Source organism: Hordeum vulgare, chromosome 6H, assembly GCF_904849725.1.
Source record: "Hordeum vulgare subsp. vulgare chromosome 6H, MorexV3_pseudomolecules_assembly, whole genome shotgun sequence".
NCBI classification, from domain to species: Eukaryota; Viridiplantae; Streptophyta; class Magnoliopsida; order Poales; family Poaceae; genus Hordeum; species Hordeum vulgare.
The window spans coordinates 25,540,646-25,562,448 of NC_058523.1; the positions used below are offsets into that span (position 1 = coordinate 25,540,646).

Below are 21,803 nucleotides of genomic sequence, written 5' to 3' on the forward strand. Positions count from 1 at the left end.
GGAGTTCACCAGGGGGGGCAACCCACCCCGGGGAAGCCCATAGGCCTTGAGGGTGGCACACCAGCCCTTAGTGGGCTGGTGGGACAGCCCAAAAGGGCTCTATGCGCCAAGAAGAGAAAATCAAGAGAAAAGAAAAAAAAAGGGAGGAGGTGGGAAGGAAGGGGGACTCCCTCCCACCAAACCAAGTCCAACTCGGTTTGGGGGGGGAGTCCTCCCCCCTTGGACTCGGCCGACCCCCTTGGGGCTCCTTGAGCCCCAAGGCAAGGTCCCCTCCCTCCCACCTATATATACGGAGGTTTTAGGGCTGATTTGAGACGACCTTTCCACGGCAGCCCGACCACATACCTCCACGGTTTTTCCTCTAGATCGCGTTTCTGCGGAGCTCGGGCGGAGCCCTGCTGAGACAAGGTCATCACCAACCTCCGGAGCGCCGTCACGCTGCCGGAGAACTATTCTACCTCTCCGTCTCTCTTGCTGGATCAAGAAGGCCGAGATCATCGTCGAGCTGTACGTGTGCTGAACGCGGAGGTGCCGTCCGTTCGGTACTAGATCGTGGGACTGATCGCGGGATTGTTCGCGGGGCGGATCGAGGGACGTGAGGACGTTCCACTACATCAACCGCGTTCACTAACGCTTCTGCTTTACGATCTACAAGGGTACGTGGATCACTCATCCCCTCTCGTAGATGGACATCACCATGATAGGTCTTCGTGCGCGTAGGAAAATTTTTGTTTCCCATGCGACGTTCTCCAACAGGAAGATCCCCGTACTCCGAGTCGCCCTCGTCGCCTCCGCGACGTAGGCCCGAAGTGTGCTTGCTCTGGTGCTGCGAGCGCCGGCCTTGGCTTCCCTTGCCCCTCCAGCCGGAAGGGCGATGCGAGGAAGATCCTTCGGCGTGGTGTTGGCCGCTAGGGTTGCGGCAAGCCCCCGAGTTCGGTCCCGGGGACTCTGAATGAGCCTGGCCAGGGTCGAACCGAGCGTGCTGCTCGGTAGCGGCGTCAAGGAGATCCTTGACGCGCTTCTCCTGGAAGGCGCGCTCCTCGCCTTCCAGGCTGGCCATCTCCTCCATGGCCGCCTGCGCCGCCCGCATGTTGGCCGTAGGAGTCTCGTAGGTGGGCAGGTCCCCGCCTAGAACCTCGGCGACGAACCGTCCGCGGCTGCGGACCGATCCAAGCCGGCCGGGGGCCTCGGAAATCGGAGTAAGGCTGTATGCGGAGTTATACTCACGATGTGTAGCCTCCAACCGACGTTTTGTCGAGGCCACGGCGATGCCCTCCTCCAAGATACGCTTGCGAGCCTCCTTTAGTGAGGCCCGAGCGTCTGCAGGGTCGGCAGAAACGGTGACCGGTGTCTTCAGGCCGGCGATGGCATCCCGAAGAGTGTCGGCGGCGGCCGCAGCGGGCTCGCCAGCACCCGCGGAGGCCTTGCCGGGAGCCGTGCTGGTGCCGGCACCGATAACCATCACCTCCACGGCGTTGGAGACGGCAGCGACGTGGTATGGGGTAAAGAACCCCATCGACGGTGGAGGGCCGTCGAAGATGAGGACGTTACTGGGGTAAACGTCGTGGGCAGGCGTCTCAGCGATAGAGAGCCTGCTGAAGCTGGCGCAGAGCGCCTCAACGTCGTAGTCCTCGCCGAAGTAGCGGGGGCCGTCGTTGAGGCGAAGATCGCTGAAGAGAACGCTGAGGTTCTCCATGGCAGCGACGACGACGGTAGGGAGCGCCTCGTCATCAGAATCTTCGTCCGAATCCGCATGGTGGACGGGGACGTCGATCATCATGGGCGTCGCCTCGTCGAAAGCGAGCTCCATGGGCATTTATAGTTATTTACATTAGAGCACATGACTCCTTCCGTCTGAAGAGGACCACCATATTAAATACTCCTAGAATGGGACGGGAACATTTGGTTCCGTGATGTATCTACACGCTATATGGATTTTTTTGTTAATTCAACATAAATTCTAAAATTCTAAAAATAATTTTGAAATAAACTTAACATTTCATTGTATTTGTGACAAAAAAATTACAAAAATAAAATCACCTTCTGACTTGACAAATTTTCGACCAAAATAATATGAATAGTGATTTTCAATAGTATAAATAAATTTTATCTTTTTTGCCCTAAGATCAATGTTTTTTTATATATCAATGCAAAAGAAAGTCAAGTCTAATCTAAAATACTTCTAAACAACTTTGACTTTTTAACTCTTATTTTTATATAAGGTGTATCTACAATCGAACCAAAGTGTATTTCTCCTAGTAAAATGGACGTTGGATGCTTTTTTTGCACGGTCTCAATCATATCATAAAATATAAAATACAAATTACATAAAGACCGACATGATAAAATAAAAAAGATAACAGAACACAACTAAGCTTCACACAAACGTCCATCACATGCCTTCGGCACTAGTAAAACATAGCTAAGCTTCACACCAACGCCCGTCACGTGCCTCCGACACCACCAAAATAACCATTAAAAAAATAACGGATCATCTTCTCATTCAAACTTGACGGGTCTCCATCACTAATAAGCAACTTTACGGACGTCTAAAATGGCTTGTCAAAAATAAATAAAATCATTGCTGTTGAACGAATAAGACTGTAGATCCGGACACGGAGCAGTCTGCCAAACTCCAGCGGCTACAGCACTCTCGTTTGGCGATAGCTTCCGAAAAGCGGTGGCGTGTCACGTGTGACCACGACCAAAAAAGGAAGACATTATAGCAGCCTGCCAGAATTGCAATCAAGGGAAGACATTATAGCAGCAAATTGCAATCAAGGGAAATTGATTGCAATTCTACTAGCAGCAAATTGCAATCAAGGGAAGACATTATAGCAGCCTGCCAGAATCCACCCAGCGGCGAGAGTAACAACGCCTGCTTCGAAAAAGGAAACGAGTGACGGCGCCGCCATCCGCTTAGCTGACGTTGTTATCCGGCCATCAGTGGTTAAGTCCACCATCCCAGCCGGATCATCCTCATCGGCGGAGGCGGCGAGCGGCGTCCGTGATGGTGACGGAGACGGAGAAGGAGATGGAGCGCAGGGCGTACGCGCGCGTGGGCCTCCTGGGCAACCCCAGCGACGTGTACGGCGGCCGGGCCGTCTCCTTCGCCGTCGCCGGCCTCTGGGCCACCGTCCGCCTCCGCCCCTCCGTCGACCTCCTCGTCCAGCCCCACCCGCGCCACGACCTCGTCGCCTTCCCCTCCCTACACGCCCTGGTAAGCACCGCCGCCCCCCATCCCTCCCCCCTCGCAATGGATGGATACGTCAACGCCGGTGCATGAACGGACAGATCTAGCAAGCGCAATTCAATCCTCCATTGCGCCGCCACCGCGGCACGCCGACGATGACCAGAAACACCAGGACCAATCCCCGTTCTTCCAGATCGACCAATCTCTCTCTGTTCCATCGATGATCGATCCGTGCGCAGGTGGATCGTCTCGACGGCGGCGGCTACTACGGCGGCGTCCGGCTGCTGCTGGCCATCTGCAGGATCTTCCACAACCACTGCAAGGACAACGGCATCGCCCTGGAGGACAAGAACTTCACCCTGTCGTACGACACCAACATTCCCCGCCAGGTCACGCCCCCATCCCTTATACAGTAGATCTCTAAAAGATTCAGGCTTTTCTAATGCTGGCCGTTGAGATCGAGTTGGGGCTGACGGCCATGTTCGTTTCCTCTGCTGCCAACAGGCCGGGCTCTCCGGCTCCAGCGCCATCGTCTGCGCCGCGCTGAGCTGCCTCGTCGATTTCTACGGCGTCAGGGATAGGATCAGGGTCGAGGTCAGGCCCAACCTCATCCTCAACGCCGAGAAGGAGCTCGGCATCGTCGCCGGGCTTCAGGACCGCGTCGCGCAGGTCTACGGCGGCCTTGTTTACATGGTAAGGTGTAGCAACTATATACACCTGAAATTTAGTCATGATGATGACGATGAAATTTAGTCACCTGAATCTTCGCAGTCATCATGCTAATTTTTCAGTTTTCTGTTTTACTTCTCAGGATTTTAGCCAGGAGCATATGGATAAATTGGGCCATGGCATATACACACCACTAGACATCAACCTGCTCCCCCCTCTGTTCCTCATCTACGCCGAGAACCCGAGCGACTCTGGCAAGGTTTGTTTAGTCTGGGTTCGAATTCCCCTGCTTTTTTTGTTTCTTGAACAATCTTGTTGATGTCCACGTTTAAACCTTGTCTAACTGATTAGGTACACAGCAGCGTCAGGCAAAGGTGGCTCGACGGCGACGAGTTCATAATATCATCCATGAAAGAAGTCGCGCAGCTAGCGTATGATGGCCACAATGTGTTACTGCAGAAGAATTATACCGAGCTCGCAAAGCTTATGAACAGGAACTTTGATCTGCGGAGGTGAGACTGAAGCCCACAAGGCTTCGAAACAACCTTGTTAGCCCCATGCCGTATATGTATGAAATTTATCTGCCCAGCGGTACAAGTTCGCTAAATAGCCGTGCACGATTGATGGCAGGAAAATGTTTGGGGACGATGCGCTCGGCGAGTTGAACATAAAGATGGTCGAGGTAGCGAGGAGCGTCGGCGCCGCATCGAAGTTCACGGGCAGCGGGGGCGCGGTGGTGGCCCTCTGCCCAGACGGTGACGCGCAGGCGGAGCTCCTGAAGTCGGCGTGCCAGGAGGCCGGCTTCGTGGTGGAGCAGATTGAAGTCGCCCCGTCAGCGCTGACAAAGGAGGAGTTGGCAAGCTTATCAAGTCACCCTTAGCCAAAAGGATCTCATGTATTCAAATATACGCCCTCCGTCCTGAATTAATTGTTTTAGAATCTAATCTGAAGCAGCTAATTTGGGATGGAGGTAATAGATGAGAGCATAGCAGGATCACAGGAGTTCATTTTCTCTTATTCGTTCAAGTCATCACAGGATCACAGGAGTTTTTCATGATGTTCCATACTTTTGTGTGTGTGTGTGTGTGTGGTGTAAGTGTAACACTGATGTGTCATCATCTTGATGCATCAAAATAAAAGGTTCCTTATCAGAACCAATCAATCTTGTTCCTTGATCAGAAAGTTCCGCACACAACAAACCTAGTACAGTTGCCGCGTAGGCGGCGCGCCCCTGGTGGTCATGCGGCACGAGTTCGGCGGGCTGGCGGCAGGAACACCCCAACTTCCTCGCTGGTGACCTTCTCCAGCGGGGCAGCGGCTCGTGCGACTACTTGGCGGCCCTTTCCTTCTGGTCCTGTGGCCGTGTCGAGCGGATCTGAAGCTGGAGCTCATCTGGCAGCTTCGGGTGGATCTGGTGGCGGCATCGTCGTGCGGCTGGATCTGGAGCTTTGGGTGGCAGCCCGTGCTCCTTACCAAGTGGTTCTGGTCTGGTGGTGTGCGTCGCACCGGTTGTGGCTCTTCATCGGTGGCTTGACACGGGTGGCTGCTGGATCTAGCCGGGATTGGTTAGTTTTAGCTCGCTGGTTCTTCTGGCCGGCGACGAGGTTTGTGGTGGCTTCTGCATGGTCATGGCGCGATGGCTTCGTGGGAGGTGTGCGTGCTAGCAGAGATGATGTGCGTGGGGTTGTGGTGTTGGACGGTGCTCCAAGCGAAAGCTTGTCGGCCGACGGCGTCGCCGTCTATGGACGTCGTCTCACCTCTTTGGAGGCGTCGTCGAGGAGTTCTCTTCCTGCACACCCTCGGATCCAGTTCTTCGGGTGAAAACCTAAGACCCGGTTGGGTCGGACGACGGCGTCGGCGTCGTTGCTTCCCTCTTTAGGGCGTCGTCTTGAAGAGCTTTGGATCTCGTTCGCACGCTCCATGGGCTGGACGCTCGCGACATTGCGGTCGACAGGTGCCCGTCCGATGATGTGGATGCTCTGTGCAGCGACGATGACCGCTTCAAGCGGAGTAGGATTTGTAGCCGTGTTCTGATAGTCGGTCTCATCCGGCGTGTTCGAGGGGTCGCCATGCCTCTCTTGTCTTCTGAAGTCGGAGCTACTGAGGAGGAGCCTTGCGACGACGATGACGCAAAACGGATGGTCGGTTCTGGCATTGGCTCGGTGCAGGTCCAACACGTTTTCTATTGCAATGCTCGTAGACAGAGTCGGAGCTGCCTCGGCGTCGGGGCGTGTGGTAGACTGTTTGGCATTGGCCGGAGCATGCCTCTGCGCTTGTCTGTGGTGGAGGGTACATCGATGGTCGTTGATGGTGGAGTCGGAGTCGACCCTCGCGAAGGTGTGATGACGATGACACCGGATTGCAACCTCGACAACGCTCTTCTCCTTAGCGGTGTGTGTGCGTTTTTGTGTGGGTTATTGTTTTTGCGGACGTGTTGTAACGGTTTTTTGTTTATTAACTGGACAAATCTCTTCGATCATTTTTAGTGAATCGGGTCCTCAGGGTGGACACCCTCCCTCCCGCTTCAGCTCGGCTCTGTTTTTTCTTCTTTTTTGTTTTTGAGAATCACTCGGCTCTGCTTTAATCTCCCCGGCGGTGAGACGGACAGCGCAGGAGACGGGCTGAGGTGGCCCTGTACGCGGCTTCGTTGTCCCATAAAGCCCGGTCGACACGAACGGCCCAGCCCACGAGTGCTGGCACGAACGCCCGGCGCACAAACCCAAGCCCACTACGCTACTCCCACAGTCCCACTCCAGCGTCCTCCCACGCGCGCACAAACCGCGCCGCCGCCCGCCATCTCCCCCACCTCGTCGCCGCGGCCGCCGGACGGAGGAGCCAGAAGCTAACAGCCCGGATGGCGGCAGAAGACGCGGCGGCATGCGCGCCCCAGGTGGACGGGCACGCGCCGCGGGACGGCGCCTCGTTCGACGAGGAGACGCGGGCCCTCATCGCGCCCGACGCCGGGAGCCTCCCGGCGGCCCCGCCCTCCGCCGTCGAGGCCAACTTCGCGCGCTACTTCGCCGCCGGTAAAAAGAAAGGCCCCGGCTTTGCTACGCCCTCCTTACCATTGCACCGAGAAGATTTTCAGCTTACAGCTCCGTTCTATAGGATTATATATATCTAGTCTTCTGTTGTACTGTACGTACTAGCATTCGATCTCAGATTCTTACTTCCCAAGTGGAGCTTGCTTCCTCTCTTTGGCGCCGGAAGCTCCAGTCTTTCTCTAGTGCTTACTGATTGATTGTCTGCGTGGACTGGTTACATGGTTTATAAAGTTGTTGTGAGAACATCAGCTGTTAATTTTTCTTTAACCAAAGAATTTATTCATCCCCACCTAACTCATGATTTTTTTTATCTTTAGAAATATCTCAAGAAAATCCGACAGAATCTTATACTATCTCTGTGTGTGCACTATGAAATGTGGTGCTGTGATGTTAAGTATTGCAATGACCTATTGTCAAACTAACAAAAATGTTTGAACTTGATCCGTGAACTCTACTTTCAGTCGTCCAACCCATCTCTTCTCGTTTTCTTGGCAGATTATCTCAACCCAGGACATGATCAGTATGTGTACCGGCATCCAAACGGGTAGGCCTTTTCTTTCTTTTTTCTTTTTTGAGAAGTTATAAACAGGCAGGCTTTCAACAGGTCAAAGTTGTCCCTCTCATGATTTACGACAATAAATGGTCTTCTGGTGAAATTTGCATATTCACTAGTTCTATCTGAAGCTGGGGTTGTTTGTAGGCAGTAGAAAAGAAGTTGCTCAATGTATCCATAAATAAAATCAGTCTAGTGATCTTTGTCTACGACAGATACATTGTTCTAGTGTCGCTTACCTATTTCTAATGCAACTCTAGTAGACACGTGCCAATAATTATTATTTTGCTTAGCACATTGACGTTGATGATTACGCAGAAACTTTATTCTCTTTGGTTTCTTCTGTTCCTTCAAAATTTAGGCTGTGTGTGGTTGGTTTAGCTCCAGCCCATGTTGCACTGAAAGAGGAAGGGGGAATAACTTCTATTGACTTCAATGTTGGCAAGACAGATCGCAGTGAGATAAAAGTCACAGGGAAACGCAAAAGGGTAACTGGGTGAACTGACATATGTTATCTGTTTAATTGATTAATTGGCAGAATCATTGATGTCTGTTTCCTATTACAGAATGCACAACATTTGCAAGAAAATTCAGCATTGTGCAAAGTCTGCACAAATGATAAAACTTTTGTTGTGAGGTTGGTCCGCTATATCTTACAATTGATTATGCCTGATGCCATTATATTTTACACTGAAGTGTTGTCTATGTTAAACTTCCATAGGTGTTGCGTGAAAGGTCAGCTTTTGGAGATTAATGATAGATTGATCAAACAACCCAATCTGATTAATACCGCTGTAAGTACCTCTATCAGAAGGACACGTTTGATGCTTTGCTACTAGTGTGCCTTGTCTGCGGCATATGGTAGCAACAGTGACACTTACATGCATAAACTGAACCACCTATATTTTTCTAGTTAGTTGGTACCCATTGTCTCTTACTGAAGATAGTTTTCTGGTGCAGCCTTTATGGTCCATGCGTATCTGAGGGATGTTTAAGTTAGTTTTTTTTTTTTTGTAAACTCAATGTTGTTGTTCCCAAGTGAGTAGTACTGAGTAGCACCAAAACATGAGTTCATCCTTGACATGAATATCTTGTTGAATTTCAGTCTAACATGTTTTCTTGTAAAAGAAACAGTTTAACATGGATAAGCTTGCACGTTTGTAATGTTGTATATTATTCTATTACCTCTGTTGAAGTATGTCATGTTTTGTCGAGAAGTGTACGACGAAACCTTGCCTTTGAAGAGTCTGTAGATTCAGACAACATTTTGATTGTGCACATTAGTTTGCTTTGTGTATTGTATTCCTTTTTTCCGAAACACATAAGAGATTTGAATTTTTCATTAGTTAAGGAGAAATTTGATTTAGAACATAAGATGCAAAAGCGTACTCTCCCATGATAATTTAATCAATTGCTTCGCCCACTCAATCCCTCGACTTTCCGCTCCTTCCTTGACTTTTGCGATGATATTCATCATATTCTGACCAGTACATGGTTTTTTTCTTTTCGCTTGTAGGCTGACAGAGAAGGATACATAGGAATCTTTATGCAGAAACCAGGTGACTGGCTCAAAGTAAAGGATAAATTTCTTAGCTTTGAGGACTACAAGAACTTGAGAGGAATCTGCTGACACCAAAAGGTAGTCAGTGATAATGTTACACCCTTTTGCTTTCCAAGACAGCGATGATCTTGGACACGCGCATTTCCGCACTTCGAGTTGATGCATGCTTACCAATTCAGCAATTCCATTGAAATGCTCATAACAAACACTGTTTTCTTACATCGTTCTTTGTCGCACACACATACACATCTGATTTTTTTTTTTTTTGTGCAGAGGGAATTCATGCCGGCCAATTGTGTATTGATTTTCAATTCAGAACTGGAGCTCAGGTCTCTCGGCCATTGGCCTGATTCTCGCACAGATGCCATTCATTTTCTATAGAATTTGAGAGCCAACTCCAGATAACTGCATCTTTACCAGCATGACATTGAAGCCGAGCCTGTTGGCTTTTCTGACAATTTACTTGACTCATTATTCTGATAGTTCCAAACTTAACAGTGAACAAGCTTTTGAATTGTAATCATTTGAAGTTCATAGAGAGCTTATGTGCTTGAATCCTTGACGATGGTCTCCGCGCAGACAATGCTTAAGAAATGAATGTTAATTTGATACAAATAATGAATGAGGTTCGCTTAATTTCTTCTGTCGGGAATTCAGAGGCAGAACAGTTCATTCACTTATAATTCTACCTGGTTTCCGACTTCCTTTCTTCTCCCCTTCTGTTCTCCTTAATTGTTTGTTCTACGTATGCCATGAAATCACAATACTTCCACAGACAACTACTAGCACATTGTCTATTGAAACAAAAGCTCCTCCAGTTTTAAGCATACAAGGGATCACATTAGATTATTGCACTATTCGAGAGGAACAACCCCGAGACGCATGGATGAAAGTGGATTCATGAATTTAAACAAGGCAATGCTTCAACAAATGAAGTTTGCCCGCATCAGTTTCGTTCACTGCAGCCGAGAAGCGAATATGTTGCTTATTGCTTAGCAAAACACTGTTTTAGTATTAGTTTGTCTGAATCATGGGAATCCAATGTCCCTGACTTTATTCTCCATCATTTTGTAAGCGATTAGGCTGTTATTTGATGAATACAGTTATTATGCTAAAAAAATGCTTCAACCAATGAATGTACAAGCAATGCACATCTGTGATTATGATCAGTTGGACCTACACAAAGATTTTGTTTTTGCTTGCCAAAGCTATTACCTGGTTCAGTTAATGATAAAACCCGAAAACCCGAGAATGTTTCCCTTCGAATAAACAAATCCTTTCAGAAGGAAGTCCTTGTGGATGATTTCATGAGCCTCTGGAGTTACCTAATGTACAGTAATGTAGTGAAGGCCAAACGTTCCATTGTCATGTCCTTAACTCCTGTAAAGGCTGGAACACATGAAAGAAAAGGGAAACATCTTGAACACCAGATGCAGCATTTTCTATCTAATAAGTACCATAAAGCTAATGTACTCCAGTTACCTGAAGATCATTTAGGCTTTTCCTTCTCAAGTGCGATCTCAACGAGCTGAATATTTCCCTGTAGTGAATCAGCCTTGCAAGAGGGAAGGAAAGAGAAGCCATCCAGAAGCTTCAAACATTTTAAACCCCACTTCACCATCAAGAATTCGATCAAGTGATGACCACTGCACAAAAGAATCAGGCCGATATATTAGAGCAGTAGCTCCCGGCAGTTTAATCAAGTGGAGAAGGCTGAAGAATTTCTTGGAACCTGCGATTGTGGTATGTCGTGATGAACACTGCCCCAGGAGAATTTTCCAGGAGGAAGGTAACCGTCGCGAAGAGATCATCAAATTCTTTCCAAAATAGAGGCAGTGGCATGTTAGTTGCGTAGCTCAGCCAAAGCGAAAAAAATGCAAGTCAAGCGGAGTAGATAAGTAGCTTACTTGCTGAATCATAAAGCACATCGGCTCCGAGAATAATATCAGGGTGCAAATCAAATACAGGTTCGTCCCAATCTCCCCAAGTAAGTCCTAATACCTGCATGGTTAAGTACCGTACAGCTAGTCTCCAAGGATGCAACCTGTAACAAATAACTTCAGATCAAACCGTACCGTACAGTTCGCATTATTGAGACTGCATATTTGCCGGATATTGTCCAGTACCTGCCCATTGCCAACGAAAGCGGAAAGCTATAAGCATTGAGTCATCAACAAGTAATACTCAAAACTAAAAGAAGGTCTAGCCGGGGTGGGGTTGAGCTAACTTCTGCATTATGTGCAATGTCTGTCAGCGTAACATCTGCTCCAACTTTTGCAGCTACTAAACCCGGTAGCGAGGTTCCTGCACCAAGCTGTAAGCCACAGGCGTGAATCAGAAAATCATAAGAAAAATTAATAATGGCGACTCTCATATTATTACAATAGATCTTTTTTACTTGTAGAACAGAAAAATAAGAACGACACTCATAATGCCGAGAAACTTCTATTTGCAGAATGGAAAAATAGTTGTGAATTCCATTGACAGAGAGTAGGGACTGTTCGAAGGCTCGAACATGGAGAAGTGCTCTATGCTAAGGCAGTGGAAGAACTTATATTACGTAAAGAATCATTAAGGATGGTAAGTACCTCGACGACTTTGGAGCGGGAGAAGCGCGGCCTCTGCTGCCACACGTATTCCGCGAGGATGACGCTGCATGGCCAGACGAACATCCCGTAATCATCCTCTATATTCTGCACACCGGTTGATAATTGAGCGTACAGCTTGTCAAGGCAATCAGATTGAACGTAGACAGCACTAGCGCTGGAAGACATCCGTGCACAGTGCACTAGTCCTGGACTCCTGGTGGCAGCAGCATTTCGCCGAACGGCTGGGCTGCACCCACCACGGAGTCCGTCCTTCGACACTGCCGTCGCTCGCATATATGATTATGAACGGAAGCGTCAGATCGGCAGAGAGAGTGAGCATCGTGGCGGGACGCCGGACGTGAGCGGTGCCGGTGAAGCGCCGCCGTTGAAGCGGGCGTAAGAGAGAGAGAGAGAGAGTGGGCGGGGGACGAGCTGGGGCGGACGAACCTCGACGATGTCGACGCGGAGGTCGTGGTCGCTCTCGGCAGAGGCGCCGCCGAAGTAGTGGCGCGAGACCGTGGTCATGCGCGGTGGCGGGGCGCGTCCGGGCTCCTCCTCCGACGACGACGAGGACGTGGAAGAGGGAGCGGTGGAGTCCATCGCGTTTTGGAGGTGGCAAGACGTAGGCCGTTGGTCCGTTAAAAACGCAGCGTGCTGCTAGATCTTGTAATAATGTTAAAGTACTTACTGCTGCTATGTGGACATCATGGGGATGTAGCTCAGATGGTAGAGCGCTCGCTTAGCATGCGAGAGGTATGGGGATCGATACCCCACTTCTCCAAGTTATTCTTTTTTTCGTTTATCTCCCCTCCCCCCCTTTTTTCGTTTGTTCCATAAATTAAAATAAGCAACAGAAAATACAATTTATTTTTCCTTTCTCCACTTGTTTATTTGGAGAAGTTCTGTCGGGACCTCGATCCTAAGGCATATGAATCCAGCATGTAACACATCACATCATTTTACGGCCTTACGTACGCATAATAAATTTTACGGCTGCCACCTTACCTTGACAGGAACCGTTTACGTCTTTTACATTGGACATGCTGCAACCGGCTGGCGACGACACTGGTAGCACCCAACCGCTCGTCGTCGCTCCCCCGCCTCCCGAAAGATCCACCACAGACCCGCTCCATCGTTGGTCCGCCCAAAGCCCAGATGGGCCCCGCATGGCCTAGATATGGGCCGGAAGGCCGCCGCTAAGTCGCGCCGCAGCATCACTCCGCCACCCAGCCGTCGGCTCACGCCGCGTCAGGGAGCCCCACCGCCATACGAACCGCCGCAGTCTAGGAGCAACCCTGGTGCAGCTCCGCCCCGTGACGCAGAGCCACCGAAAGGGGAAGGTCAGGGGACCAGCGCCACCAGCGATACCGGGGCTAGGCCGGCCACGAGTGCCAGCGACTATGGCGAAGACAGGGGCGAACCCACGTTGATTTGAGTGGGGGCCATGGCCCCCACTCAAGTTTTGTAAATCCTGCAGTATTTGGTTGTATTTTTAGAAAATAAATACGAAAACTCTAGAAATTATAGAAAATGTACCAAAATATGCCCCCACTCAAGTATTTTGCCCCCACTTAAAAATGTTTCTAGGTCCGCCCCTGGGCGAAGAGGAGAGGAGGGGGGGGGGGGGGGGGGGGGGCGCTCGCCGCCGACGGTCGCCCGCGGGGGGGACGCGGTTGCGGGAGCACTCACATAGAGTAGCTATTAGCTATTGAGAACTCAAGAGCTTTGTAAGTGTGCAGCAGGTTGCTAGGAATTCTATTTCCCTTAATTTGTTTGTAAGCAAGCTAAAAGGCATCAGTTGGTAGGCTACATGGTGAGATGATCGGGGAACTTGTTGGTGGAGCCGAGGACCCTGCCGCCGACGTCGGGGAAGAACTCGTGCCCCGTCAGCGGCCACACGCTGCCGTCGTCGTCGACCTCCACCGGATACCTCATCAGGTGCCCCTGCATCTCCTCTACCACCTCCCCCTCGTCCGTGTACCTCTCCCAGTTCTCCCGCGCCACCTGGTTCACCCGCCTTACGCACTCCGGCGACTCCGGCGCCTTGAGCACCTCATCCAGCCGGCCCAGGTGCTCCTCCCACAGCGACATCCTGTACTGGTGCACCTGCCCGCGCGGCCGCCGGCCGGTCTGGTGCGGCTGGTGCGCGCCGACGGCGATCTCGGTGTCGCGTGAGCCGGAGAGGGACCGCTGGTTGACGTTGGCGGAGCCGAGGAGCACGTACTCGTCGTCCACGACCATCCCCTTGGAGTGCACGTACACCATGAACCGCCCGTGCCTCCGCGCCAGCGCCGCCGGGCTCGTCCCCGTCTCCGCCGCCCGTCCGTCCAGACCCCGGGGCGCCGGCGGTGCCAGCTCGCGGTTGCCGAGGCAGTAGAAGTTGAGGTAGTCCTGCGGGTGCGCTCTGCCGCCGGCCTCCGCGATCGCCTTCGCGACGACCTCGTACATCGCCTGCATCGTCTTCCCCTGCCAGAAGAGGGCCTCCTGCGCCGGCGCCGACCCGGGCGGCCCCTCCGCCGCCGGCCACATCGGCAGCACCACGTACGCCGCGAAGTCCTCGCCGGCCCTGATCTTGCTCGCCGCCTTCAGCGCGATCTCCATCGGCACCAGGTTGCCGGCGCCCGGGTGCCGGAATGACCTCGGCCACGCGTACGACGAGCCCACGAAGCGCTCGGTCTCGAGGTACACGAACCGGTCGGCGGCGCGGACCGCCGCCACGTACGCCGCGTGGATGCTCTGCTCCACCGCCAGGCTCTTGTCGCAGAGCAGGTGCCGCGCCTCCATCTCCTCCGTCTCCCAGGAGCGGGGGAACCCCTTCACCGACCCGGCGTCCACCGACCGGAACACCTGCGCGTGCCAGCACCGGGGGTCACCTTCCGGCAAGACGCGGAGGGCGTGGCCTTCGCCATGGGCGACGTCCTGGCTGAGGATCCAGGGGATGCGCTGGAGCTTGAGCAGAGCATCGTCCTTCCCGTGCTTGGAAGCCTTCAAGTGCTTGGCCGTCGCCCGCCGCCACCGCTGCTCGAAGTTCTTGAGGACGTCGTACGCGGCGGCGCCGTCGAGTCGGCAGTGCATGTCGTGCCACGGCAGACGGGGCCCGTGGTGCACGGCGGCGTCGCCGAGCGTGGGGTTGTGGATGTCGCCCGGGAAGACGGTGTCGAGATCCCCGAAGAGCCGGTGGGCTGGGGTGTCGTAGCGGCCGTCGGCGAGGTCCAGGCCGCCCAGGAAGGCCGTGATACGGCGGGTGGCCTCGGACGCCGGCGTGTCGACGAGGATGCACTTCTGGTTGTGCGCGTACGGCGTGCCCACCACCTGCACGCTGGACAGGCATCGCACTGATTCAGATACGATGGTACTTCCTTTTCGAAAAAAATGTTTACTTTTCTGGACATTTTCTCAAACTAAAAAACCACCTCCTCTGTTTTGAATTATAAGATATTTTGAATATTTTAATACAGATTATATACGAACTAAAATGAATGAACTAACAACTTCAAATATGTCTACGTACATTTGATTTAGAAAAAAGATGTCCGTCTTATAATTCGGAACGACGGGAGTACACAAAAGGGCACACAACTCAAGAAAAACATGCACATAGAAAGCTTGCATTTTTAAAAAACTAATACATCTTATATTTAGGAATGGAGGGAGTATATAATATCATCTAAGCTCTTGAGAGCTGCTACTATTGTATATGTGAACCCATACCTCTTTCTCACCATTGAAAAATAGACTCACTTTTACCCTCTTTTGAAATTTAATTTTCTATTTTAATCGAAAGTAGAACAACATTATACATTTTAAAATTTATCTACTTCTAAGACAAACAAACACATATAGTCTAAGATATTCTATCCAGATATTATAGGATGCTAAACAAACCATAACAGATAGACTTTAATTCATCGGAGGACTCATGGACAATTAATGCATTAAACATAAAGATGATGGAAATGAGCGAAAATGAGTATGCTGAAAATATATAAAGATTTTCCAAGTCATTTTGCACATTTTAACTAAGTTTGTATTCATATCCAAGAAACATCGAATATTTAATAATAAATTACACAAATATAAAAAAAAATATAAACATAAGAGAAAATGTGCCATCTCAGCTTGCCTTTTGTTTAGCCATCTCAACTTTGCTTCTAGGGTAGCGATGCGAGAGTATACAAATCACAGACGAGTGTTTGAAAAACTTCTTCGTGTCTTCACCACTAGTTTGCATCATGCCTCCCTGATTAAAGAATAAATAAAAAACACAAGTCAAGAATATACTATACATCTTCTTCTTCATTCACACGTTTAGTGGTGCATACGAGCCTAAAATTATAGATGTTGAGCTCTCACATGAAGTTTTTTTGTGTCGTGGAATTTTTCATATTACCACTTTAGAATTCATATTGATACTAGGAGTTTCAACATCATATTAAAGAGAGTCATGCACTCCGTATGTATTTTGTCGATATATGAAAACTTCAATTCATAACTTTATCCGCGCGAGCATTTATCAATAAATTTTATATGTTCTTTTCCGTGCTATTTAGATTCAGTTGTTGAATTGTGATGTCGAGTGCTTTGTTTTATTAGAGAATATCATGTGAAAACAAAATTTCAATGAAAACTTTGTGAAAACTACGTTTGGAAGTTAAAAAAACTCTAAAAAGGCATTATGTTAAGAGGGTGATGCTATATTGACATGTGAAATCTAAGTCCAAAAAAACCATTTATGAGCTATGATATAAACAAATTCAGCAATGAATAGTGAAGTTTGCTGTCCAGCACTATTCAATGCTATTTTTTGCACCTCGTTAACAAATTCTTGTTTCAACTTGGAAGTTCATATGCTAATAGAATATCGCAGTGTTAAGATGTTTTATTTTTCTAAAATATTCTCAAAACTTCAAACCATAGTTTAGCACGTGGCTTTTACCTGTTCTAACCGAAGCTTGATTTCCACATGATATTATCTTGTTTTATAACCTTATGTAGAAAAATATGACAAATATAAACCAAAAAGTAAAAAAAAAAAAAAGAGGCGCAAACAGTAAATCACCATGATGATAACTCAACCCTGCCTTAATATAAAGACCGAGGTACGATATTAGTGGACAGATTTTCTGGTTCAAATTCTTTTATTGTGTGGGGGAATATCTGGTTCCAATCGAAATGCGAGAGTATTCAATTGGTTTTACCCAATCATGTATTTTTTTGGACACAAAATAATTATACGTGCAAAAGTTCTATCAAGGTTTGAGAAAATTTGACGGAAGTTTGAATTACGCTTTAATTTGGCCCCAATTTCATTTATCACCGAGGTAACCTGACCAAACTGCAAATATGTTGGCACGTACTGAAATCGCTGAAATTTGCTAAATTTTGATGAAATTCCATTGGAGTCGACAAGTTACGAACAAATAGCTAGCTAGCAGCCTGATCTTACCGTGTTTAGGAAGAAGCTGGGGTGCAGGGGGGTGTCGTGGTGGTCGGAGACGAGGAGGCAGACGCGGACGCCCTCCTGCGACTTGTACTTGAGCATATCCCCGAACGCCATCTTCTCCACCTCGACGCCGGCCAGCGCCCTCACCTCCGCCGCCTTCTCCGCCATCTCCGGCGACATCTCCTCCCGCAGCAGCCTCACCCTCGCGCCCACCGCCCACCCCGCCACGTACACCAGCTTCTGCGCCCCCAGCACCGCCATGCACACGTCCTCCCAGCACCGCCCGCGCTCGTACGAGCACGGCGCTCCCATGGGCACGTGCGCGTCCTGGTACAGCTTCAGCTCGCACCCCCGCCGCGCCGGGAAGTACGCCGGCACGCCGCCGAAGTGGCGCCGCCGGGAGGACGAAGGGGGTGCTTGGGTGAAGGTGAGGGAGACGCGGATGGCGGAGTTGGGTTTGGGCGGGCCGCGGCCGTCCGGGCGGAGCAGCTGGAGCCAGGCGTCCACGATGGGCCCGCCGTGGAGGAGGTCGGCGGCCGGGAGGGAGGCGGCGCCGATGAGGTCGGAGCCGAAGGGGTCCGAGTCCCTGACCTGGAAGACGAGGCGGGAGGCCTCGTGCGCGAGGGGGATGCGTATGCGCGCCGACCAGTCCGGGGCCTCGGAGTTGCGGACGACGTAGGTGCGCGCGAGCGTGGTGTCCGGGCCGTCCGGCCGCGACACCGCGACGACGGCGTAGGGGTCGGAGGTCGGGACGATGCTGTGGCGGCCGCGGGGCTTTTGGCGGCGGCGGCGGCGGCGGGGGAGGGGGCTGTCGGCGTCGGTGTCGGCGTCGACGTTGCGGCTGGGGAGGCGGCGGGGCCGGATGCAGAGCCGGCGGAGGATGGTGGAGAGGACGTCCATGTTGGGGAGCCCGCAAGCCTCGTGGATGGTCAGGTCGAGGTCGCCGTGGAGGAGCTCGAGCCGCTCGCCGTCGTCAGCCATGGACGACATGGCCGGCCGGTTCGTCGATCTGTCGGCGTACGTTCGCGCGCGTCCGATCTCCGGGCCGTGCCGTTCTGCTGCCGCCACCTTTATTATGAGACAAATAGCAGGCGTTTCGCGAGACTGACAGGTGGGGCCAAAGGAGGAAACAGCGTGGCCCCCCGGCACGCATGCATATGCATGTGTGGAGGCCCGGATGTGATTCTTGGCTTGGCTCGAGGTTGATACTTGTGCTGCTCCTCTACTCAACCTCCCACTCATTTTCCTTCTCCGTCAATTTAGTGAGTTAACTTGCTCACTCACCCCGAAGAAAACCGGAGGTAACTTGCTAATAAATCCTTACTCGTAGGATCACCGAATGCGGCGAGTAGCCAATTCATCGATTAACCGATACATTAGATTATTAATCCCCTTCTTTACAGCCAATCGAACAGTTATCAGTTAACGATTTTCTCAAAAGTGATGACAATTCGACGGAAGGCAGAGGGGATTGGATTTTAGCATCGGAGCGATGATTCATTTGTGATAAAGAAAGCATATCAATACCAAGGAGATGCCAGTTACACCGGGCTCTCCGCAACAACACGATATCAAGAGCTATTAAAAACATCAAGGATTGACGCAACAAAATTATTAAAACTAAACAATGAAACATAAACGATTACATACGCCAAGCAGACACATCAACCAAACCATGACAACACTAGGAATACAACTCTGCCATAACACCATCTCCAAGAAGGAAATTGCGCGCCAACACCGTTTTTGCCAAATCCAATCAGCAAAGGTCGGACCATGAGTTCTCACTAAACCATGATCACCAGTTATCTTCTCGAGATGGTACAGTAGAGCTACCCCACGAAAACATACAATGCAACTAGAGTGAATGTATCGATCTAACTTGCTGGAGACTGGGTTATGCTACTGATCATGCTCAGTGCAATGCAAGGCTGGTCAGCAGGCACCTGCAATATTAGACATGCAGCAATACCAACTTCAGTTCAAGAGCCTCATACAAGACACCAAGGAGGGATGCATATATGTTCATGAGCTTACAAAGTGTCCAGCTCGAAGGATCCAGTAGAAATGCAAGTTCTTGTAGGATCTGACGAAGGCCTGGGTGACCTTGGAGGAACCACAGTAGAGAGGTTGTCTTGGCAGGCTTGTGAAGTTCTTCAGCCCGTCCCATCTGAAAATGCATAACTATGATCAGAGGTGCGTGCTGCGTATTGAAACTGCAAGGAGAAGTGTGACAAAGGAATTGAAGGCCTCACTTGAGCTTCTGCACCCATGCTTCTGCGCCAATTGTCGAGCAGATCACATCGAGCTTCACAAGAAAAGATTCACTGGATTTTAGTACTACAAATAGAGCCTCACATAAATCACGCCCATTTTATGAAATGTTGTTCATTTGGAAATATCCGGGTGTAGAATGTGGACCGCAGGAGTGGTTGTCTCTAAACCGAAAGGTGAAAGTCCATGACAACCCTTTAGTCAGAAAAACGTTCATCCCAAATTCAAGACAGTTGCTTACTCAAAATGCTTCCATTTTCTAATCTGGTACCTCCATCAAATTGATGGTGGCCATTCGTAACAATCAACCATATGCTTTGCACTGAAGATGAAATTCAATCGTTTTCCGTGTCTTGGTTACTAGTTGGTACATTTCCATTTGTAAATTGTATGGTGACACCATTTCTATATCTAAATAAAAAGATTCAAATATTTTAAGAAAATTTCACGATCATTTTATTCGTACTCTAACTAAATGTGCTTTCATTACTCTCGTGAATAAAATGCATAGACAATCAATAAGAATATATGTACTATCATTTCGACTAATAATTCGTAAGAAAAAGAAGAACATCAAGGTTTTTACGGGCATTATTCGCTAGAGATGGTAAGGGAAAATGAAGAGCAACAATCACCTGGCCATTGTACACCGTTACATTCACGCCGTAAGATAACAACTCATCAACCTGTGGTACCGCAGAGAGTAATCAATTAGTCAAACAACGTCCATTTCATCGCACTTTAAGAACAAAAAAATAAATTAAACAAATATATGTCGGTCGGACAGGAACCAAGCTCACTTGCCTCGTCGATCCTAGGCTTCATGATGCCATTGACTAGGGCATTGTAGACCAGCTCCGACATCCCGTGCCACGTAAGGTTGTTGGGGATGATTTTAAGCTTTTCCTTGATGACCCCGTTCATGATGCCATCGATGGTATTGGGACCAGATGTAGCCTCCTTTCTACTGAGGTACGTCGAGTACTTCACTGTCTGGGCATTGGTCGTCGCTGCCATCGACGATGAAGAGGTCGTTGACACCGGATCCATGCCGGTGTCAAGCAAGAAGTTGTAGGTGTCCTGCAAAGAGGGAAAACAAGACCCCCTAAGGTCTCGAAAGAAGTTGAAACCTACATTAAGCTAGTTGAAAGCTACATTAAGTTAGTTGAAAGCTAGTTCGGACTTACAACGCCGGCGCTTTTGGAGTCGATAAACCCCAGCAAGTCCGCCCACGAGCTCCACGCGGCGGCAAACTGCCCCGCCGCGATCTGCTCCTTCACCGACGCCGCCTTGCTGACAATATATGTTTCCTTTCAAGAAGGCAGCAGGAAGGGAGGAATCACGCATGGTAGGTCGAATGTTTACTTACCCTTTGGCGGCGTCGCCGGCGTTGTCGTCGAGCCTCGACACGTCCAGCAGCAGCGGCGCGTAGGAGAGCTGCACGAGCGCCATTATTATTTCCAACCACGCACGGCTATGTCTGTCTATGAATCCGGAAAGAAATCCAAGAAACCATGTTTTGCTCACCGCGAAATCCTCGGGCGAGATGAAGCTGTCGCCGAGCGCGACCCCGGCGAGCGTGAGGTTGAGCTCGCCGGCATGGATGGCCCGGACGGCGGAGACGCCGAGCGTGACGGCGTACTTGCCGCCGTAGGACTCGGCGACGAGGAACAGCGGGCTCCCGTCCCGCAGGGCGGGCACCTCCTCGGCGAGCGCCTTGAGGAGCGCCGTGGCGTCCGCGGCCGCCTCCCAGTCGCTGGTCACCAGCGCGCTGGCGTCCTCCGCGTAGCTGTACCCGACGCCCACGGGGTTGTCCTGCCATTGCCATGCATGCATGGAGCCATCAACGCAGGGAACACGATGAATCGGCAATGCCGGTGGCGGTCAGGAAGAATAATAGTCGTGGAGGAGGAGGCTGACCACGAAGATGAGGTCGGCCTTGTGCAGCCAGGTGGAGTTGCGGGGGTTGAGGTCGACGTCCAGCGGCCCGACCTCCAGGAAGTTGCCGATGCCGACGCCGGACGCTCCCTGCTCGGCAGACAGACATACATCGACGGTGAGCTTTCGCCGGCCGGTACGGTGGGCAGCCATGGCTCCGGCATAGGTACGTAAGTGAGAAGAGAAGAGAAGACGATCGCGTACGTACCGGGCCGCCCTGCAGCCAGAGCACGGTCGGCCACGGGCTGGACGGCGTGGACACCCTCTGCGCAGAGGGGCTCTTGTAGTACCACCAGAACAGGTGAGCCTCTGCAGCAAGCACCAAAAACCAAAGGAGCTTCAGACTCTCGCGCCAACGAACGATTACCAGAAGGGAGCACGTGGATTACTTGGCCGGACTTCGACGTATCCCCAGAGCTCGCTGCCGTCGGGGGCGCCGGCGGTGACCACGGACGCGGCGAGGCCGGCGCTGAGCAGCGAGAGGCAGCAGAGGATCACGACGGACAAGAGAGTAACAGGACGCCAGTGCCTGTCCATCTT

At 50.7% G+C, this 21,803-nt stretch overlaps 5 protein-coding genes and 1 non-coding gene across 7 annotated transcripts; 2 read left to right on the forward strand and 4 right to left on the reverse strand.

Annotated features, from left to right (window-relative positions):
* The first annotated feature begins 2,679 nt into the window (after positions 1–2,679).
* Positions 2,680–9,656, forward strand: LOC123401122 (probable glucuronokinase 2). Its single transcript, XM_045094848.1, has 12 exons — positions 2,680–3,220; positions 3,433–3,582; positions 3,698–3,886; positions 4,005–4,121; positions 4,214–4,374; positions 4,493–4,731; positions 7,402–7,450; positions 7,821–7,955; positions 7,998–8,096; positions 8,181–8,253; positions 8,976–9,098; positions 9,294–9,656. The coding sequence occupies exons 1-11, from the start codon at positions 3,011–3,013 to the stop codon at positions 9,087–9,089; spliced, it is 1,536 nt and encodes a 511-aa protein (XP_044950783.1). The 5' UTR covers positions 2,680–3,010; the 3' UTR covers positions 9,090–9,098; positions 9,294–9,656.
* A 502-nt stretch (positions 9,657–10,158) lies between these two features.
* LOC123401121 (methyltransferase-like protein 23) lies at positions 10,159–12,208 on the reverse strand. Of its 2 annotated transcripts, none has more exons than XM_045094847.1 (8): positions 12,056–12,208; positions 11,609–11,713; positions 11,248–11,334; positions 11,096–11,146; positions 10,928–11,021; positions 10,753–10,837; positions 10,503–10,666; positions 10,159–10,400 (listed from the first exon to the last, which is right to left on the reverse strand). In XM_045094847.1, the coding sequence occupies exons 1-7, from the start codon at positions 12,206–12,208 to the stop codon at positions 10,510–10,512; spliced, it is 732 nt and encodes a 243-aa protein (XP_044950782.1). In that variant the 3' UTR covers positions 10,159–10,400; positions 10,503–10,509. The 2 variants fall into 2 exon arrangements, with proteins under 2 accessions (XP_044950782.1, XP_044950781.1); XM_045094846.1 differs by having other exon boundaries at positions 10,159–10,409.
* A 108-nt stretch (positions 12,209–12,316) lies between these two features.
* On the forward strand, positions 12,317–12,389 carry TRNAA-AGC. Its single transcript has one exon. It is a non-coding gene; the product is annotated as a tRNA-Ala (tRNA).
* A 927-nt stretch (positions 12,390–13,316) lies between these two features.
* On the reverse strand, positions 13,317–15,121 carry LOC123404969 (phospholipase D delta-like). The gene is made up of 2 exons (XM_045098860.1): positions 15,076–15,121; positions 13,317–14,967 (listed from the first exon to the last, which is right to left on the reverse strand). Exons 1-2 carry the CDS (start codon positions 15,119–15,121, stop codon positions 13,415–13,417), a joined length of 1,599 nt encoding a protein of 532 aa, XP_044954795.1. The 3' UTR covers positions 13,317–13,414.
* Positions 15,122–15,722: 601 nt separating this feature from the next.
* Positions 15,723–18,041, reverse strand: LOC123404970 (phospholipase D delta-like). The gene is made up of 2 exons (XM_045098861.1): positions 17,055–18,041; positions 15,723–15,848 (listed from the first exon to the last, which is right to left on the reverse strand). Exons 1-2 carry the CDS (start codon positions 18,039–18,041, stop codon positions 15,723–15,725), a joined length of 1,113 nt encoding a protein of 370 aa, XP_044954796.1.
* A 517-nt stretch (positions 18,042–18,558) lies between these two features.
* On the reverse strand, positions 18,559–21,800 carry LOC123403846 (serine carboxypeptidase-like 51). The gene is made up of 11 exons (XM_045097768.1): positions 21,653–21,800; positions 21,472–21,572; positions 21,246–21,353; positions 20,853–21,140; positions 20,695–20,762; positions 20,513–20,618; positions 20,130–20,405; positions 19,961–20,011; positions 19,307–19,359; positions 19,089–19,221; positions 18,559–18,997 (listed from the first exon to the last, which is right to left on the reverse strand). Exons 1-11 carry the CDS (start codon positions 21,798–21,800, stop codon positions 18,929–18,931), a joined length of 1,401 nt encoding a protein of 466 aa, XP_044953703.1. The 3' UTR covers positions 18,559–18,928.
* Between the last annotated feature and the right edge of the window lie 3 nt (positions 21,801–21,803).

Coding starts and splice junctions, on each gene's coding strand:
- LOC123404970 (XM_045098861.1), bottom strand. CDS start 18,041: ATGTCGTCCATGGCTGACGACGGCGAGCGGCTCGAGCTCCTCCACGGC. Junction 15,849..17,054: donor CCAGCTTCTTCCTAAACACG/GTAAGATCAGGC, acceptor TTCTTTAATCAG/GGAGGCATGATGCAAACTAG.
- LOC123403846 (XM_045097768.1), bottom strand. CDS start 21,800: ATGGACAGGCACTGGCGTCCTGTTACTCTCTTGTCCGTCGTGATCCTC. Junction 21,141..21,245: donor AGGCCGACCTCATCTTCGTG/GTCAGCCTCCTC, acceptor TGGCAATGGCAG/GACAACCCCGTGGGCGTCGG. Junction 20,406..20,512: donor ACTCCAAAAGCGCCGGCGTT/GTAAGTCCGAAC, acceptor CCCTCTTTGCAG/GACACCTACAACTTCTTGCT.
- LOC123404969 (XM_045098860.1), bottom strand. CDS start 15,121: ATGTACGTAGACATATTTGAAGTTGTTAGTTCATTCATTTTAGTTC. Junction 14,968..15,075: donor TAGTTCATTCATTTTAGTTC/GTATATAATCTG, acceptor TTTTTCGAAAAG/GAAGTACCATCGTATCTGAA.
- LOC123401121 (XM_045094847.1), bottom strand. CDS start 12,208: ATGGACTCCACCGCTCCCTCTTCCACGTCCTCGTCGTCGTCGGAGGAG. Junction 11,335..11,608: donor CCCGCTCCAAAGTCGTCGAG/GTACTTACCATC, acceptor TGTGGCTTACAG/CTTGGTGCAGGAACCTCGCT. Junction 11,147..11,247: donor ACATTGCACATAATGCAGAA/GTTAGCTCAACC, acceptor GGCAATGGGCAG/GTACTGGACAATATCCGGCA.
- LOC123401122 (XM_045094848.1), top strand. CDS start 3,011: ATGGTGACGGAGACGGAGAAGGAGATGGAGCGCAGGGCGTACGCGCGC. Junction 7,451..7,820: donor GTGTACCGGCATCCAAACGG/GTAGGCCTTTTC, acceptor TTCAAAATTTAG/GCTGTGTGTGGTTGGTTTAG. Junction 8,097..8,180: donor GATAAAACTTTTGTTGTGAG/GTTGGTCCGCTA, acceptor AAACTTCCATAG/GTGTTGCGTGAAAGGTCAGC.